At 39.3% G+C, this 17,488-nt stretch overlaps 1 protein-coding gene across 2 annotated transcripts; it reads left to right on the forward strand.

Annotated features, from left to right (window-relative positions):
* The first annotated feature begins 8,537 nt into the window (after positions 1 to 8,537).
* krt1-c5 (keratin, type 1, gene c5) lies at positions 8,538 to 17,068 on the forward strand. Of its 2 annotated transcripts, none has more exons than XM_071483568.1 (9): positions 8,538 to 8,675; positions 9,357 to 9,763; positions 10,431 to 10,513; positions 11,679 to 11,835; positions 12,914 to 13,078; positions 13,205 to 13,330; positions 15,026 to 15,243; positions 15,587 to 15,615; positions 15,745 to 17,068. In XM_071483568.1, exons 2-9 carry the CDS (start codon positions 9,365 to 9,367, stop codon positions 15,858 to 15,860), a joined length of 1,293 nt encoding a protein of 430 aa, XP_071339669.1. In that variant the 5' UTR covers positions 8,538 to 8,675; positions 9,357 to 9,364; the 3' UTR covers positions 15,861 to 17,068. The 2 variants fall into 2 exon arrangements, with proteins under 2 accessions (XP_071339669.1, XP_071339670.1); XM_071483569.1 differs by having other exon boundaries at positions 15,748 to 15,986.
* Positions 17,069 to 17,488: the final 420 nt, after the last annotated feature.

The following is a 17,488-nucleotide window of genomic DNA, read 5'->3' on the forward strand; positions in this document are numbered from 1 at the left end:
AACAACACAGCAGCTAAGTTAGGGTCAGTCCCATGTTTGTTGCCTGGACTATCATCTTGCGTATGAACAATGTAGCTGTATTGAGTATTTGAGGAGTTATTGGCATTATCATAATATAATTATTTGCGGGCATCTGAGTTGCTGATTAAAGCTTGATGAGCCACATAAAGAATTACTAATCCCTTAAAGTTGATCCTTAAGATTTACACCACATCAAGCCCAATTTATGATGCTATTTATGACTTGCATATGTAGTGAACAATTCGTAGTTTGCATATGTCACTGGCGCTATTCCAATACAGCATATGTGCATAGACAACTGGGCCTGGACATCTGGAGGAGGAAATTGTTTACAAGTTATGTGTAAAGAAGATCATGCTGGGGAAAAGAAAACAGGCTTCTGAGAGTCAGGAATCATCAGTATCTTTCTTACCCCCACCAATTAAATAGTGAGCTTTGAAGGTGCTCATTGGCAGATTTTGTCACCTTCAGTCAGAGCCATGGTTCCCAGTCGTAATGCTAAGCTAACTGGCTGCTAGCTGGAGCTCAGTTTTTATCATATAAACATGAGAGTGGCAGGAACTAAGACTATTTCCCCACATGAGGAACTGTACCATTAAAGAATTTAGATGGAAAAATCCCTGATTGTTTCATGTATTTTCAAATGTTTGTTAAGTTTTCAACAGTTTTTCCGCCCATGGAATTAAAACCGGTGAACACAAACATGTCATTTGAGTAAAAATGCAGAAAGAGGGGGATCACATCTACACTAATGCAGTTTCAGGTGACAGCAGTGTTTCTCCTGGAGCAGGAATGTCAGAAACTCGACAGTTTGACCCAGCGCTGCCTCTACACAGACAGCATAACTACAGCAGATAAAAACACATACACAATGGTTCCCTTTTACCGCTGAGAGATTTAATTAAAGATGCCCGAATGGTGACTGGACAAGGTTTGTGTGAGGGTCTGTACCTGCAACATTGTCTGATTTTTAGGTAAATGTATGCGTGTCCTTGTGTGGGAGTATACTGCACATCTGTGTGTTGAAAGGAAAACTGTGTTGTAGAGCTCACTACTTGTAGGGCATCAGACAACTGATGGAGAACTCTTGTTCTTTCCTAAACTTTACCTTTAAATCAAACTTCATTCTAATCAATCACTTTCAATCAATTCAATCCAGGAGGAAACCTGTTCAGGAAAATGATTCTGCTCCTTGTGAAATCTTAGAACAAAAGCTGTCTTTATGCTGAGCAGAGAGATGATTATCAGGCTGACACAGTTTGGGCCACCTGCCAGCACTACACTGTAAAAACGCACATTTCTTTCCCATTAAAGTCCCTCTCAGATACGAGGCAGCATTTAGGCATGTCTCTCTCCATGCACAAGCATCCCCGAGCGTTTAAGCCACCCCGTTCTGTCATCCTGTCATGCGTCCGCCTCGGTGATTGGCAGCTTCAAGTGGTTGCAGATGAAAGCGGGCCCCCCATGCTAATGAATAGGCCCCTGATTGCGGAGCTGCTTGCTTGCTGAATTACAGCGTCGCCCGCCTAATGAGCAGATACACTGCAGTGCCCCTCGTCTCTGCGTATTCACATTTCTCTCCTTCATGCTGATGAGCTCTCCCCTGCACAACAGTCAACAAAACCTCTGTGCTAGATTGCAACGAGAGCCATCTTCATCAGTACCCTCCTCCTCCTCCACCTCCTCTTCCTTAAGTTTATTTCAGACGTTGCCATATGGTGGCAGGGTCTTCTATTTTTTTTTTTTTTTTTTTTTGTGAGTTTTTTTTTACTCCCCTGCTTCACTTGAGGATATTATTTGACTGAACTGATGATGCCATGCAAAGTAACTGAGTGGCTGATGAGCATGATAATGGTTTAGTTTCAGCTCTTAAATAAAAGAACTTGGTCATAATTTAAAAAAAGAAAAAGAAAAAAAAAGAAAATACACTTTCCACTTTGCAGTTGTATGCCTCCACCACTCAGACTAGTTTCAGATTTCACCCTTGTTTACCCAGAGTCATAATATATAAATATGAACCATTTGTGTGAAAATTTGTCCTAATTGCTGTGTGAAGTCTTGAGCTATGGCTAAAAAGTGTTAGTGGAGGAGGGACCTTATGTTTCACTGTAAAAAAAAAACCAAAAAAAAAAAAAAACCAAGGCCCCTTCCAGAATAGTATTAATATTTTCCTTGAACCCCACTTTTGAAGGAAAAACTGCTACACACTTTCCACATGTCAAAATAATGATTGGTAGGTTACACCTTGTTCAATCGCGTTGTACCCCAATTTAAAATAATATCTTTCTAATGCACACCACCAACATATACATGTGATTGAAATTAAAAAAATGTTTCAAAAATGACTATGAATTTTGAAATACATGAATGTATTAAATCCGTTCAAAATGTGAGGCCTGAATATAAAGGAGAGCTGTTAGACTTAGCAACAGTAACCAAGGGGGCGGGGCTTAAGTAAAGGTTCAGCTGAGTTTATCCAAAATGGCCACAAGGCACTTTAGCATACTGCCATCTTTTAACAATAAATTCAAGACATTTGGAAGCTTGTTTAGCTTTTAATAAGCCTTGACATTTTCTTTTCTCTGGTTTTCAGGTTTGTTCTAAACCAAACAGATGTGTCATCCAGCTTCAAAATGCAGGGTGAGTTTTCCTCCAACAACAGCTGCTTATTTCTGGAAGCACTTAAAGCATCATATCTAAATTTCATGTTATCCATCAGCTGTTTGGTGACACACGAGAAAACCAGCTATTTGAGCGTCTCTCGGACTGAGGGTGACTAATTTGTTGTTCAGGAGTGGACGATTTGAGGCTTCAGAGCAGATCCACGTCACCAAACAACAGTGGGAGGGTTTACACATGAGTGAACTTTTTTGGGTGAAACCGTTCTTTCTTTAGGCGAACTGGACGACAGCAAATTTACTTTGTGGCTTAGGGTGTTCTGTTTAAATGTGGATATTGCACAGGCCTTCCATTTAACCCTGGCTATAAAAGCTCTACACAACTGTATTCAGTATCAAGTTTCCAAACAAAGACAAAACAAAGCAGAATGACTTAATTTGACTCTGGACAATGGGTCTGTAGTACACAGTGTACTACGTGCATTCTGAGAAATAAACAAAGAAAAATTTTGCATGTGTAAACCATGACTGTTACAGTAGCACACTAGAGTAGGAGGAGGGCTGATGAAAAGCAACGAAATAGCTGAAACATATGATTCACTTCACCCAGGCTGACGGCCAACTGTGCACTATGCAAAAATAAACACGGGACTCCACAGCAGGTTCCCAGAATGTGTTTATTTTGGGGGGGACGACAGCGGCTTTTGAAATATCACAGCACTTCAGTTTGATTTATAAGAAGCCAGAGCAGGATCTAAATTACTCTCCTGAGGCGTGTTGGAGGCAGAAATGCCCAACTGTCTGCTGCATGTCAGGGACAGATGGTGGCGCTATAGCACGCTGGAAGACTGGAGATTCTGGAAATCACTGAAGTTTACTCAGAGACAGTTCAGAAAGGATATGGCTCACTTACATGATCACGGATTATGACCAATTCGCCCCCATAGTCACAGAAAAAAATATAATTTTCTGGACATTCTGGCATCAAAAGGGCATTTTTCAGACAGACAGATCAAGAGAAGGTGCTAAACTGACTAATTAATAATTAGTTAATGCAGAATGCTGCACAGGAAAACCTGTTCTTACATCATGTGGATGTTACAACTGCTTACCTTCATGCACCAATAGACTAAGATATACATGGCACAGCCAGGGGGTTATGAGTTGCAATCTGGTACGAATGAAAAGTTGGTGTATAAACTAGAAAAGTCACTATGGCCTAAAACACTTGCACTCGAACGAGATGCAACACGATTATCTCAGTCAAAACAAGTTTGTGCTGGCCATTGTGTTGACACAAGGGGAACAGAAAATGAGACAGTGATCATGATAAATATGGGTGAATGATTTGATCATTGCTGCCAGTGATGAAAATGCACTGAAAACTATGAAGGCGATGCACACAGAAAAGGTTAAGATGAAAGACTTGGGCAAACTGAAACATTTTCTTGGTATTGATTTTGACCAAATCAATACACATGTGAAAATGTCACAGGAGAGATATTTGGAGAAATTACTTGAAAGGTTTGGCATGCAAGATTGTAAACCTAGAGCAACACCTTGTGAACAAAACCTGAACTACACTGACGGTGCAGAAATGATGAGAGATGTCAGAAAATACAGAGAGGCAGTAAGTAGTTGACTGACTGATCTGTCTGCATGCACAAGACATGATTTGAGTTTTGTAGTTAGTAAATTGTCGCAGTATTTTAAAGAGCCAACAGGAGGCAGTGGACTACTGTAAAACATGTCCCGAGATATCTGAAAGGTACAATGGAGAAAGAGTTGTGTCACAGAAAATGTGACAATGAAAAAATGGGATTACAAGCATACAGTGATCCAGACTGGGGAGCTGATGTAACTGACAGATGTAGCACAGCTGGTTACTGTGAAAGCCTGAATGCGAATGGTCCTTTTGATTTCATGGAAAACTAAAAAACAGCCCACTGTTAGCAGCAACCACACAAGAGTGTATGCACCTAGATCAACTATTAGAAGGCACTGATAGATGTCAGTATGCACCACCAAAGGTTTATGCGGATAACAAAGATACAATAGTTTGAGCAAAGAATCCTGTCAGCAGACAGAGGTGTAAGCACGCTGAAATGAAGTCTCATTTCATAAGGTCAAAACTGTGAATGATGGAAAAATAAGTTTGGAGTATTGCCCAACAAACCAGATGGTGGCAGATGTGCTGACAAAAACAAAATGTAAGTTTATTAAGTTCATGTTGTGTGTGGAATGTACATGATGCAAGGTAGAAAACCTTATGTTATGGATGTTTTGTCTGTGTGTGGATAACAATGTGAGAGCAAGGGATGTTGAGATATATGAAAAATGTGCTTTCATCTGTGGTGAAGGAACCTTTTCTTTGTTCTGGCACATTTAAGAAGTTAATGAAATTGAAGTTTATCCAGAATTACCCAAAAAAAAGTTATCCAGTGATTAACCACCGATACGTCATCATAAAGTATGACGTGTCTGGTGAGAATTAGCATGCTATGCTAGCACCATGAGAAGATGAGTCCAGTTGCCTTGTTTTTGACCATGATGAAAATAACTGTAAAGCACTAAAGCACTATTTTAAAAGAACCTACCGAGATGGAGAAGAACCGGCAGAAAAAAATGGCAAAAATACTGAGACATATGTGGAGCTCATGGAGACTGGGATGGGATAGGTAAGGAGTTTTTATAAATCAAATATATAAATATAATAGTGATTGTAAAGAAAATACGTACAAGTAATATTACATTAAACAAAGAGAGCAAAAGAAAAAAGTAAAAAAAAAAAACATAAAGAGTAACATTCTAAGGTAACAAATCATTCATACATATTGTAAAAGAATATATACAAATAATAGAGGGTCAATTTAGCATACCGGCATTTATGTATACAATATTCTGTTAAGATGATGATATTGATTTTTTTTTTAAAAAGTCCTTCAAAATTATTGCTTATTAGATACTTTGGAAAAACGTTGATCCAGTTTCTCTCAGTCTTCTGAGAGACTGTTATCAGAGACAGTTGAGCAAGATATAGACTATTTTGGTTTACTGTACTCGTCCTCTACAGTGGAGGAGGAAACCCTCTGAAAGAGAAGTTATTCCTCTTATCTTATCAGGAATTCCTCAGTTCCTCATATTTCCGATGAAGAATTCAGGGAAAAAAAAGTCTTATAAATGTGAGGACATTTTTTTATGTTTTAAGCTCTGAATAATCAAACTGTCCTGTGCTGACAGAAAAAAAGCAAAAGCAACTGTAAGTCCTCCTTATCCATTGAGGGTAGGTTAAATAACAGAAACACCTCTCCGTATAATGCAACACAGTTCAACAGCACCACAGACCGCATCCTCCAATATCATACATTTGACTCAACACTTGAAGATAGTGTCGACAAAAGCAGGACTGTTGTATCAGACTGTGTTGGGTTTAGCTAAGTGAAGCGATTACTTAGTGAGCATTAAAACTACAGCTCCCATGAAAAAGTGTCACAGTGCGGAAACTTGCCTCGTTTTAACCTGGTTTTATGCTGTGCTGCGAGCTCACTGATGATCAGTGCATAATGTAGCATGTTTTTGAACCACAAGGTGGCGGTGTATCCATGCTACTTCCTGCTAAGGTTGAATGTGAAAATCAGAGTTAGAATTCCTTCACTTGGTGTCACATTAACCCCTCACACATACAGATCTGAGGAAGCATAACGATTGCATACATTTCTTTTTTATTATTAATTGGTATTGTTTAAAAAAATGTTACATCTTCTATTTATTTTGCTTTCTGTAATATGTATTCAATCATATGGCATGATGAGATGTTTGCATCATTGTTGGACAAAATGATACAAACACCTGTATAATCTCATAATACTCCTGCAGTTAGAGGACAGGAAATGTAATTTACTTTTTGTTGGCATTGGCTGAAATTTGTTGTGGACAGAGCTGAATAGAATAAGCATTTTTTTTGCCTACCTCATTTTCCGTCAGCCCTTTTTCAGTGGTTTTTGTGACAGCGTGTACGTGTGTGTGCAGGGTAGATGTGTGTGGGTTGGGTGGAGTGAGAGACATCTAAGGCACTAAACCAGGTCAGTGCCACTGTGTGATCTGATCCTACAGAGAGAATAATGCTCAGCAGAGGAATTTTACAATACAGTAACAGGGGATTACAGCAAAAGAGGGGCCGAGAGATAGTTGACACTTATTAAATGTAAAAAAAAAGGTGTGTGTTTCTAAGTCTGTGTGTGAATATAAGCCAGGTTTCCAGTTCAACCAGACCTACGCCCTACATTTCTCTCTGCATTTCTCAGGGGTCTTCACTTTCTTTTCAATCTGTCCCTCCATTGTTTTGGCTTCCTCCCATTTCTCCCCACCCCGCCAGGCCGTCCTCAGGTGAAGCCAGCTTCTCACATCGCTCCGAATGCATTGTGTGTTCACTCAATGGGATCACTATGGAGACAGCAGGGTCCCTGTTTCCAACCGACTAGCCCCACCGGTTTGTACTCCAGGTTTCACCAGTCAGGTCAGATGAAGATCAGAGGAGGTGGATGTCACTGTATGGATATATGAGGCCAAACATAGCTCAAGAAGTCAGTTTGTGTCCTGTAAACAGTTCTGGGCTTTAACAAAGTACATTCACTCTAATGCAGTACTTAAGGACAGTTTTGTACTTTACTTAATATTTTTACATTTCAGAGAAATTGTTGTATTTTTTACTCTCGACATTTATAGTTACTTTTCAGATTAAGATGACACTTGTAAAACACACAGTGTACCCAATTTAAGTACTGTAATGAATTACAAGGATGAAGTAGACTACTTAACTTGAGTATTTCCATTTTCTGCCACTTCTATACCACTACATTTCAAATGAATTATCACATATATTAAACTACATGGCTGCATGTAAAGCAGTTAAACTACCCCCTCCTTTACCAGCTGCAACATTAAAGTGACACCATATAAACAATTATAATACAATATTATATTATTCTAAAATGAGCCATTCTGCATAATGAGTACTTTTGCTTTTGGCGCTTTAAATATATTTTGATGTTAATAATTTAGTTCTTTTACTTATGCAAAATGTTGGATGCAGGACTTTTACTTGTAACATTTTCTTGGGTTTTACCACACACTGTGGACTGCAGTAAAAGATCTGGGTACTTCCACCCTTGGTAATAATGTATAGCAGCTATATGTGAAACATATAACATACTGAATGCTGCCATTTTGCTAGTATTTTTACTTTTGATACTTAATAATAATTGTGTACTTTTATGTAGGTAAAATTTTGAAAGCAAAATTTTTACTTGTAATGTAGTGATGCTTTTAATTTTACTGTAGAATTGCTACGTTTACCTCAGTATAAGTACTAAGCACTTCTTCCAATACTGATTAAAAATAGAACACAATCAAGTTATTGTTTTCTCCAGCATATCAATTCCTCTATGATTATTTCTATTGGCTCTAACATATTTTTATTTGTTTTATTTTTTTAAATCACTATTCAAGCATCTCCATCAGTATAATTGGTAAAATTGAAAATAAGCAAAGATTAAATACACTGAAAAATACTAATATACACCAATAAACATAACATTTTTCAGTTGTAAACAGAATGAATTAAATAGGATCATTATTTCTTTGGATAATAAAGTCAAATTTGAATTTTGAAAGATTTAATAGACAGCAGATGTTGATTTAGTTTTACTATAACAGGAAGTGAATCAAGTGTCTCAACTTACAGATGCTGTTTGCAAACATGTGATCCTGCAGACAATGAACTACATTTGACTAGTTTAGTTTATGTGCACCATAGTTACTTTTTTACCACTCCACAAGGTGTCAAGTTGCGCCCTCCTCATTGCTGAAGTGGGATTGGATGCACCAACAGTGGCTCCACCCCAGTAAAGAGAGTCGTGCCTCTGCAGCCAAACTCACCTGTGACATCTGCTCCAGTAACAACGATCACTCACATCATCAGGGTTGAGACCTGACCAAGCAGCAGAAGAGAAGACGTCCTGAAGAACAGAGCTCTATGTGAGTAGTGTTTTGTTCTTTCTCCTCTGTTCTTACTCATCAAATAACCACAGAAATAGTCTCACAGAGGGAGAGGGAGGGATGTATCGAAACTTACTGACAAGAACAGAACTATAATGTTTCATATTTACCACTTTTATTTTAAACATCATCGATAATCAAAGTTGACAAACAATCTCACCACGTAGGAGCCGTCCTGAGAGATGGATGGACTACTGAGTGAGCCTGCCAGACAAAGGGGCACAAGAGGTCAGGGGGCCCCTGAGCTAGAGATATGCCTGAAATGAGAGTTACCATTTGTCAATCAAACTCCCAAAAAAATGCAAATTGACTACAGAGAGACGCTACATGCCGACAAAGAGGCACAAAATGACTAAAGATGCAAATCAACCAAAAAAATAACTACGGAGAGACCTAGAGCGAGAGAAGCAAAATAACTACACAGAGTCACAAAACAATGCCGTTTTCTTTTTAAGCCATGTTGGCTTAAAAGTTGACTGGATGTTGATGATGCATTCTTGACTATTGTTTCCAAGGCCAGGAGTAAACTCTCAATCTCATTAATTAATTTTGTCTTGCTTATTGACACAAAAGTTGTATTTCTGGCCCTTCTCTGTACGTGTACACCTGTAGCTTCATAAGAGCACCAATAAAAGTAACATTCATTTTAATCTTCTGCAGTGGAAACCATGGCCTCCACCCTCTCTGTGCGCAGCTACTCCATACGCCAGCCCTCCTTCTCCAGCATGTCTGTGAGGGACAGCGGACGCAGCATCCGCTCCAAGCCTCCCGTCTCACCTCTGTCCACTGTCAGCACCCTGTCTCTGTCCCGCTCCGTCTCAATGGGCAATGGCCTCAACATGCTTGGCTCCAGCCTCTCCTTCAACGGCATCGGCATGGGCGCCAGCGAGAAGGAGACCATGCAGGGCCTGAATGACCGGCTGGCCAATTACCTGGACAAGGTGCGCTCACTGGAGCGGTCCAATGCTGAACTGGAGCTGAAGATCAAACAGCTCATGCTGGAGAAGGCTCCAAAAGGACACGACATCGAGGGGATGATGGCCCAGGCACATGCCATCGGGCAGGAGGTCAGTGTCCAGCAGATCAGATTTAAGAAGTCAGTTTTCCACATTCTTTCTGCCAGGAAGCATTTGATTACACTCAATTTACTTTTGTGTTGTAAATATTGTTAATAAGTTGGTATGTACTTTACATCCAGCATAACTGATGGGCTGAAGCTGAGATTCACAGCTTGGTTGAAGCCCGCATAAGTATTATCTGATGAAGTTGTAATTATCTGAGATTGTTTTTGCCCTTTCCTCTGTGCACCTGATATCTTGTTGTGGTTTGCATACACAACTTTGAAGTATTAAATAAATAATAACATTCAGGGTAACTTTAAATTAATAGGAACATGACAAAAAACTTTAAATCCTGTGCTTTAAAACAGGAAAATGACATTTGTGAATACTGACACAAGAGAGAAAGAAAAAGTTAGTAGTAGTAGTTTTAGCAGTCCATTATATTTAAAGGTAGTGATGAGAGAAGGAGCGCAAAAAAGCTCCTGCAGCAACCTTTAACAGAATATGATCTACAGCCAGGTAGAATTTCATGCTCAGTGATGTACTTTAGTAAGAACATATTTTTTTCTGCCAGCTAGTTGCAGTAAATAAACCAACACATCAACATTATAGAAAAACACATTTCATCTCTTCTTCTTCATGATCTTAACAAACTTTCCATGTTCCCTCTAAGGTGAGAAAGAAGACGTTGGAGAACGCTCGTATCATGCTGGAGATTGATAATGCCAAGCTGGCAGCTGATGACTTCAGGGTCAAGTGAGTGTCACACAGAGGTTCCTTTCTTTTACTTGCCTGTGAGTGTTCACATGGGAGCGCCAGACTGCAAAGCAATGTGAATAAATGACCTTTCTGTCAGGCTGCGAAATAAGAGCCCCATTCCCACGGTGCTCAGGCACCTACAGGAGACAAACAACCGTGTCGTCAGTTAACGCAGGATGTGATATATCGTGCAGGTCAGGGGGACATCGTCCGTTTCTCAAGAGTCCACAGTTGGCAAGGTGAAGCTGGAAGAAAGATGGTAGAATCAGTGTACACCCACCACTGCCACTTTTCACAGTGTGTTGGTGGTATGTTCTGTGGCTTGATGTGAAGGAGTAATACATCAGTTGACAGTGATTTATGGTATCAGCAGTGAAGTGCACATGTACCTTACATGCAGATCTTTGCATGAGTTTGCGTGGTATTTTTCACTTGTGTGCACCCATTCTGGGATTTCATCATAATCAAGTCAAATCAAGTCGAGTCAGATTTGTTTATATTGTCAAAAATCACAATGACAAAGCTTTTCCTCAAAGGACTTTATAATCTGTACAGCATACAACACCCTCTCTGCCTAGACCCTTAATAATGCAATAATCTACAGTAATATGGTATTTACAGTATAATGTAATATACCTGAGTAATTTTATTTATATATTTTAAGGATATTTTACTAATAATGCTTTTGTAGTTTTATTTATATTTTGAATGCAGTTCTTTTACTTGTAATGAGTACTTCTACTGTGTGGTATTAACAGTTTTATTTAAGTGAGCAACCTGAGCACATGTTACACCACCTGGGTTTCAAAAACTCAGATGGGCATTTAATAACACTTACAGCTGTTTTAAAGGTGTTTCCAATGTCTTTGCAAACTCCCCTGCACACTTGGATTGAAGAATATTCAGTGCACTGCACAGACTGTTAAACTTGCGAGTCTATTTCGAATCCAGAAATGAATGATAGATAACAAAGAATAACAGAAAAACCGAAAAAGTGATAAATAACATTATGTTTTCGCAAAATAATCTTAAATCTACATGATATCATCTGCATATAAATTATTACAGCATTACAGTGCTGATTTGGAAAATAGGTGTTGCACACATTTACTGATGACCTCCCTTTTCTCTTATTTGAATTGTTCACTGTGTTTTTCCGCAGATGGGAGGCAGAGGCCACATTGTGCCAGTCGGTGGAGAGGGACTGTCAGGCCCTGAGGAGAGCAAAGTCTGACCACGACCAGATCATCGGCACTCTGCGAGGAGACCTGGACAGCCTGAAGGAGGAGCTCTACTTCCTCAAGAAGAATCACGACGAGGTGAGAGCCCTGCTGAAGTGAAGGTCCCGTCAGACATGATCAATGAGTGTTTATTCGTCAAGATAATCGCTTTACAAGTTGTCAAGTGTAGTCTTGTTTAAATGCAGGAAGCACAGTGGGTTCTCTGAGCTGCTTAAACATCTGTTATTAAGATAATCCAGAAACTACAACATAACTGAAACAGGCTGACATGAACCAGCTCTGAGGCAGTTTATATTTGCTCACTCAGAAGGTTTAACAGTATTCAGTATCTGAAACATGATAATGTTAAGTGTACGGGCACACCCTGTGTCTTTGTAGCCATAGTGCTTCCAGATAGCTGGATAACACCCATGTACACAACACAGGAGTGTTTGAGCTCATCCAGCCACAGGGATTGTGTGTGTGTGTGTGTGTGTTTAGACAGTCAGGTGTGGTGTCCAGGATGTGGCCTGAACCTCCCAGGTGCCGCTCTGCTCCCTGCAGACTTGACTGAAAGCAAAGCTGGAAAGCAAAGCTCTTTTTATGCTGAGGTGTTCAAAAAATGTAATCAGGAGAAATGAAAGGTCACCACTTGTTCTGTTCTTATAATAACCATGAATTTTAAGTAGTAGGGACACCATGGTTATCATTGTAAACTGCACATATGCAGTTGAATTGGAAAGCCTGAACCTGAACCCGGCGTCAGTTTAAAAGAAATCATGTCAAACATTTGTCATAAATGAAAAAAAGAAAGTAAACACAAAGTTTCGTTTTATTGCTTTTTTCTGTTAATTTATTTTGATTGTTTTCATGCTAATAAAGCATCTTTGAATTTGAAAACAGAAAGAAGAACCCTTTGAATCCCTGTAGCCATTCTAGCGAACTACACAGCACGTTGGATCTACTTCCTTGTTACTGTAATATATTTAGTTTAACACTAGCTCATGTCAAAATCAGATGTCAGCAGCCACTGCAGCTTTAGAGCTATTGCAATCCAAAACAGCTCTGCGATCAGCAGGCTTTCAGTTCTTATTGTCCAGGGTGTGAGATAGAAACCACAGTGAGATGTTTCAGGATTAAATAGTGTTTGTTTTTTCCCCTTTTTAAATTATTGCAGGAGATGAGCTCCCTCAAGGCTCGTCTGGCCAACGAGCAGGTGAATGTTGAGGTGGATGCAGCTCAGGGTCCTGATCTGGGGGCCATACTCGCCGAGCTGAGGGTCCAGTATGAGGGCATCGCTCGCAAGAACAAGGAAGAGGCCGAGGCCTGGTACCTCAAAAAGGTCAGTCACTGCATGAATCAGCCTTTATTTTTCCAATATTAATGCTTAATACTTTTTCTTTCTGTGGTATTATAGACTACATACCATACAATACATTATGTATCATTTTGATGTGTGTGTCTGCAGTTAGAAGCAGTGCAGTCGGAGGTCAAAGAAAGCAATGAGGCTTTGCGTTGTGCCCAAGGTGAACTCAGTGAGAGACGACGCTTCCTGCAGGCTCTGGAGGTCGAGCTCGATAGTCTTCGCAAACAGGTACGGCACAAACACACTGCCTGAACATGTGAACCTCCATAACTAACAACCCATTTCTCTCATAGTATGACAGTTAGCATTCAAATCATTCAAATACTTTGTCTGATCGTTTTTCATAGTGATGGTGATCCAGGAATTGTTTAAGTTTAGGTTTGGGCTCTTTTTTCTGTAGATGATATAAGTCTGTGTTAGTATAGCTACCACTTTGTGTTGCAGAAGCTGGACGTTTCAATCATTTATCAGTTACTTCCAACTCATCATTTCAACTTTTCTGACAGCTTGCTAACTAGTTTCTCACACTCTCAGTCACAAGACTAATGTTCATTGGGAACTGCACCAATTTTACATGTCAAAGTCCGTTTACAGGTTACGAGTTTGACAAAAATTGTGTAAGCTTTTTGTGGCTAAAGAGTAATCTGTGTTAAGGCTATTTATCGTGAGGCGAGGTTGCCAGACCTCTGTAGCCTGCTCCTCATGCTCTGCTTCAGGCTTGCAGCAATGAGGCTACAGTATCTACTACTACAGTAGCATAACACACCCAAAGCTCCAGCTTCTGCTCTGCTGATTTTATTACTGACTAATACTAATCAGTGGAGTATAATAGAATGCAACTTTATTGTCCACCAGAGTGGAAAATTGTCTTTAGCTCACCAAAACATAAAACTAGGATGCAGGAGTACATACATGACATATCGATCGTATGTGTTCTTGCTTAAATATGCTTATTTTAACAAAAAAAAAACAAACAAAGAAAATAAAAGGTTTTGTAATCCCGCTGAGCTTTTCCACAATTTTCCAACTGCTCAACATCTCCACTGAACAAGCTCCTGAACTCCAGAGACTTGTTTGTAGCTGCTCTGTCCTCTCACTGTGAGGGAGAGCAAAGAGTTTTTTTTCCCTTTCCCACATTTTTATGTTAACTACCTTTATCTACTACCTGATTAATTACCTCCTTTTTAGGGCTCAACCCGTCTTCACCTCATCTCTTATGCACACTGCACAGATGTTGGTAACTATAGATAACAGCTGCTTTCTCCTTGTCAACAAAGAGCTACTATAGCGGTAAAGTGCACACAGCAATTTCATTCTGCTCCAATAATCAATCACTGTGACAAGACGTAGACCCACACAACAAACGTTTTGTCTGTGTGTCTGCTGCAAGTCAACACAGATCAAACAGCATATAAAGGAAGCAAATATAGCTCATGGGTGTTTGCTCAGCCTGATAATGAGCACACAGTATTGAATGTAGAGATATTATGGCGCTGACAGTCTCTAGTATCTCTGGTTGAGTGGTGGGGGGTCGTGAATGGATGAGCTCAACAGGTAAACATACAAAGAAATATTGGGTGGAAGAAATGTACATCAAAGGTGTACTGATTGTCTGAGAGTGGAGACACCTTTGTGGACCTAGTACACCCTGCTCTGTGTGAACAGTCTGAGTTAAAGGTCCCTGTGGAGCTTCCTTCTGAACAAACGAAAGTTATACACACAAAATGCATTGCGTGTTGACGTTGAGGTCCTTCTACATAAAACATTTGCAAAGCCATTTTTTTGAGTATTTTAAATCCAGTATTGTTTACTTGTTTACTAGCTTGTAGTACTTTACAGTTGACTTTTAGTGTATGAAACTGTATAGGATTACTTGTTTTGTACTGTCACTGATCATCACCTGCCACCATGCTCTGTTAACAGGTCGGTGTGTTGGAGGGAAACCTGGGAGAAACGGGGCACAAATACTCTGTGGAGATGGACCGTCTTCAGGCCACGCTGACCCAACTGGAGGACGAGCTGTCTCAGCTGCGTCTGGACATGCAACGCAACAAGACCGACTACGAACAGCTGCTGCGCATCAAACAGAACCTGGAGATGGAGATCGCCACCTACAGGAGGCTGCTGGAAGGAGAGGAAATGTAAGTGAGGGCAGAGAAATTGCTATTATCACTCAGGACAACATACATTTAATATTTCTTTTGTACATTTTCCTTTAAAGTGGCACCGATGTGAAAAACAATGTGAAAGAAGTTGCTTGTACAGATGAACTACCTACCTACAGAGAATCATCACCTAGATTTGCAGCTTCCCAGAGGCAGTTACAGACTAACTGTGAACATAATGAGGCATTTCTCAAATATTGATCTTCTAATCTAACTCTCAGCAGCAAAGGAAATATCAGCTTCAGCTATTAAGTGAGCATGATTTCTACTTTGTACTTTGGCTTCTTGGATTAAGTTGTCAATTTCTATTGTCCTACAGGGTGAAAGAAACACCTCCCCCTCCTAAAAGTAAGTTATTTTATGTACTGGATGTTATTAAGGACCTCATACTTGTCAGCACTGTTCCATTAGACAAGAAAGATCAATGTCATTTAGTGTTCTTTGTGACTAAAGTGACTTTTAACCTCTGTGTTACAGAAGATCCCGATGTAAGGACCAGGAAGATTGTTAAAGTCGTAACTCAGACCATGATCAATGGGAAAGTGGTAGATGAGTCCAGCGAGGTGGAGCAGATTGAAGAACGCAAAAAATGAGCCAAGTGCGCAGAGACGGAGCAGTAATGTCTCTTAACCCAAAAGTGCCTGATGACTGAGGGTCAAGTTTCGCCACAGTGCTCTTGTGATTTTGTCTCTGAGTTTTAATTCCTCAAACTTGCCGAAATCTGGTCTAAAGATGAAATCAAAGTTAAGAATATGTTCATCATTTCAACAACATGATATATTTCTGTACGTATGAACTTTAAAATTTAAGAGGAAATTCATAATCATGATATAATAGTCTGTTTGATAATAGAAAGAAAAGGAATATGTGTAGATTGTGCTGGGACTTGATGAAATGTGTGAAATGCTGTGTGAATGAATGATCATTTGATCTGATAAAAACACTCTCAACTCAAGGTCCACTTACTAGCTTTTTCCAGGGCTTTTAACTACATCTCACAGTCTTCCCCAGCAGATGGAGTCTGCGCAATTGTCATAAAAATGTGAAACATCTGGAAAACGCTAGCATGAGGACCTTGTGCCTTTAGATTTTTTTTATTTTGTTTTGTTTTGTTTTTTGTCAAACTACAGTTTTCAAAATCGAGAATGAGTTTTCACAATCAATCCCATTTTATTTTACATGAATATTTTTGGAAATATGCCTTTTAGCATTCTTGCCAAGAATTAGATGAGAAGATTGAAAACATTCTCATGTGTGTATGGTAAATATAAAGCTACATCTAGCAATCCCTTATCTTAGTTTAGCTTAGATTAGCTTAGCTTAGCATAACAAGAGGCTCTGTCCAGCGGTTGCAAAATCTGCTTACTAGCTCCTTTAAAGTTCAGTAATTATTGACAGTTAATATCTGGTTAACTTAATTCAGACAAAAACAAAAGGGTAAAAAAAATCCTTATGCTAAGCTAAGCTAACCAACTGCCAGCACTATCTTCAGATTTAGTGCACAGACATGAGAGTGGTGTCAGTCTTTAAGTGTTTCCAAAAATGTCAAACTATTTCCTGAATTACTGACAGAGGAGTTTTTTGGGAGGTTACAATAAATATGATTAATTATTTGAAATTTGTCTTCACTCTAAACAAATGCTTTATAGAAAATGTCTTGTTTTTGCAACAGTATCTACTGTATTTGCACAATAGTTTGGCTGTAAGCGTTGTAATGGGAGAATTGTAACCTTTATGATAGATAGAAATAAACAAATCAACCAAAGCAGCTGTACAGTGTCAATAAAACACAGTGTTTAAAGATAAGTGTCTCAGTCATTTCACAGAGATTAAAGCTCAAACTGAAACTTTGGGCGATACTCGAGGAACAAACTGGGGGTAGAAACAAAGAAACGAATGTTTCTGCAGAAACTACAGCACTCACATAGAGTAGTATCAGGTAACAATCTTTCTGTGTGAGTCTTATGTTTCGTTCTCTTTCTCTTTGTGTGCACATCATAGGCTGGCCCAGAGGGATGGCACACCATACTTAATATAGTTATTGATTTTTTCATTTACTTTGTACATAGAATAAATAATGTGACTCTTTATACAGTTCATTATTTCCAAGAACAATGGCTTTAAACTTGACCCATGACATATTTATACTGATTAAAATCAAAATCAAAAAATGTAAAAACTTGTGTGAACAGTGAACAACAAGATGACCATAAGGGTCAAA

Source organism: Trachinotus anak, unplaced genomic scaffold, assembly GCF_046630095.1.
Source record: "Trachinotus anak isolate AG129_WGS33_773 ecotype Australia unplaced genomic scaffold, CSIRO_AGI_Tana_v1 ptg000008l, whole genome shotgun sequence".
Classification (NCBI taxonomy): domain Eukaryota; kingdom Metazoa; phylum Chordata; class Actinopteri; order Carangiformes; family Carangidae; genus Trachinotus; species Trachinotus anak.

What these genes read in the sequence shown, in the direction of transcription:
- krt1-c5 (XM_071483568.1), top strand. Translation starts at nt 9,365, where the DNA reads ATGGCCTCCACCCTCTCTGTGCGCAGCTACTCCATACGCCAGCCCTCC. An exon ending in GCTGATGACTTCAGGGTCAA is followed by an intron (nt 10,514 to 11,678) that starts GTGAGTGTCACA and finishes GTTTTTCCGCAG; the next exon opens with ATGGGAGGCAGAGGCCACAT. An exon ending in CTGCTGGAAGGAGAGGAAAT is followed by an intron (nt 15,244 to 15,586) that starts GTAAGTGAGGGC and finishes ATTGTCCTACAG; the next exon opens with GGTGAAAGAAACACCTCCCC.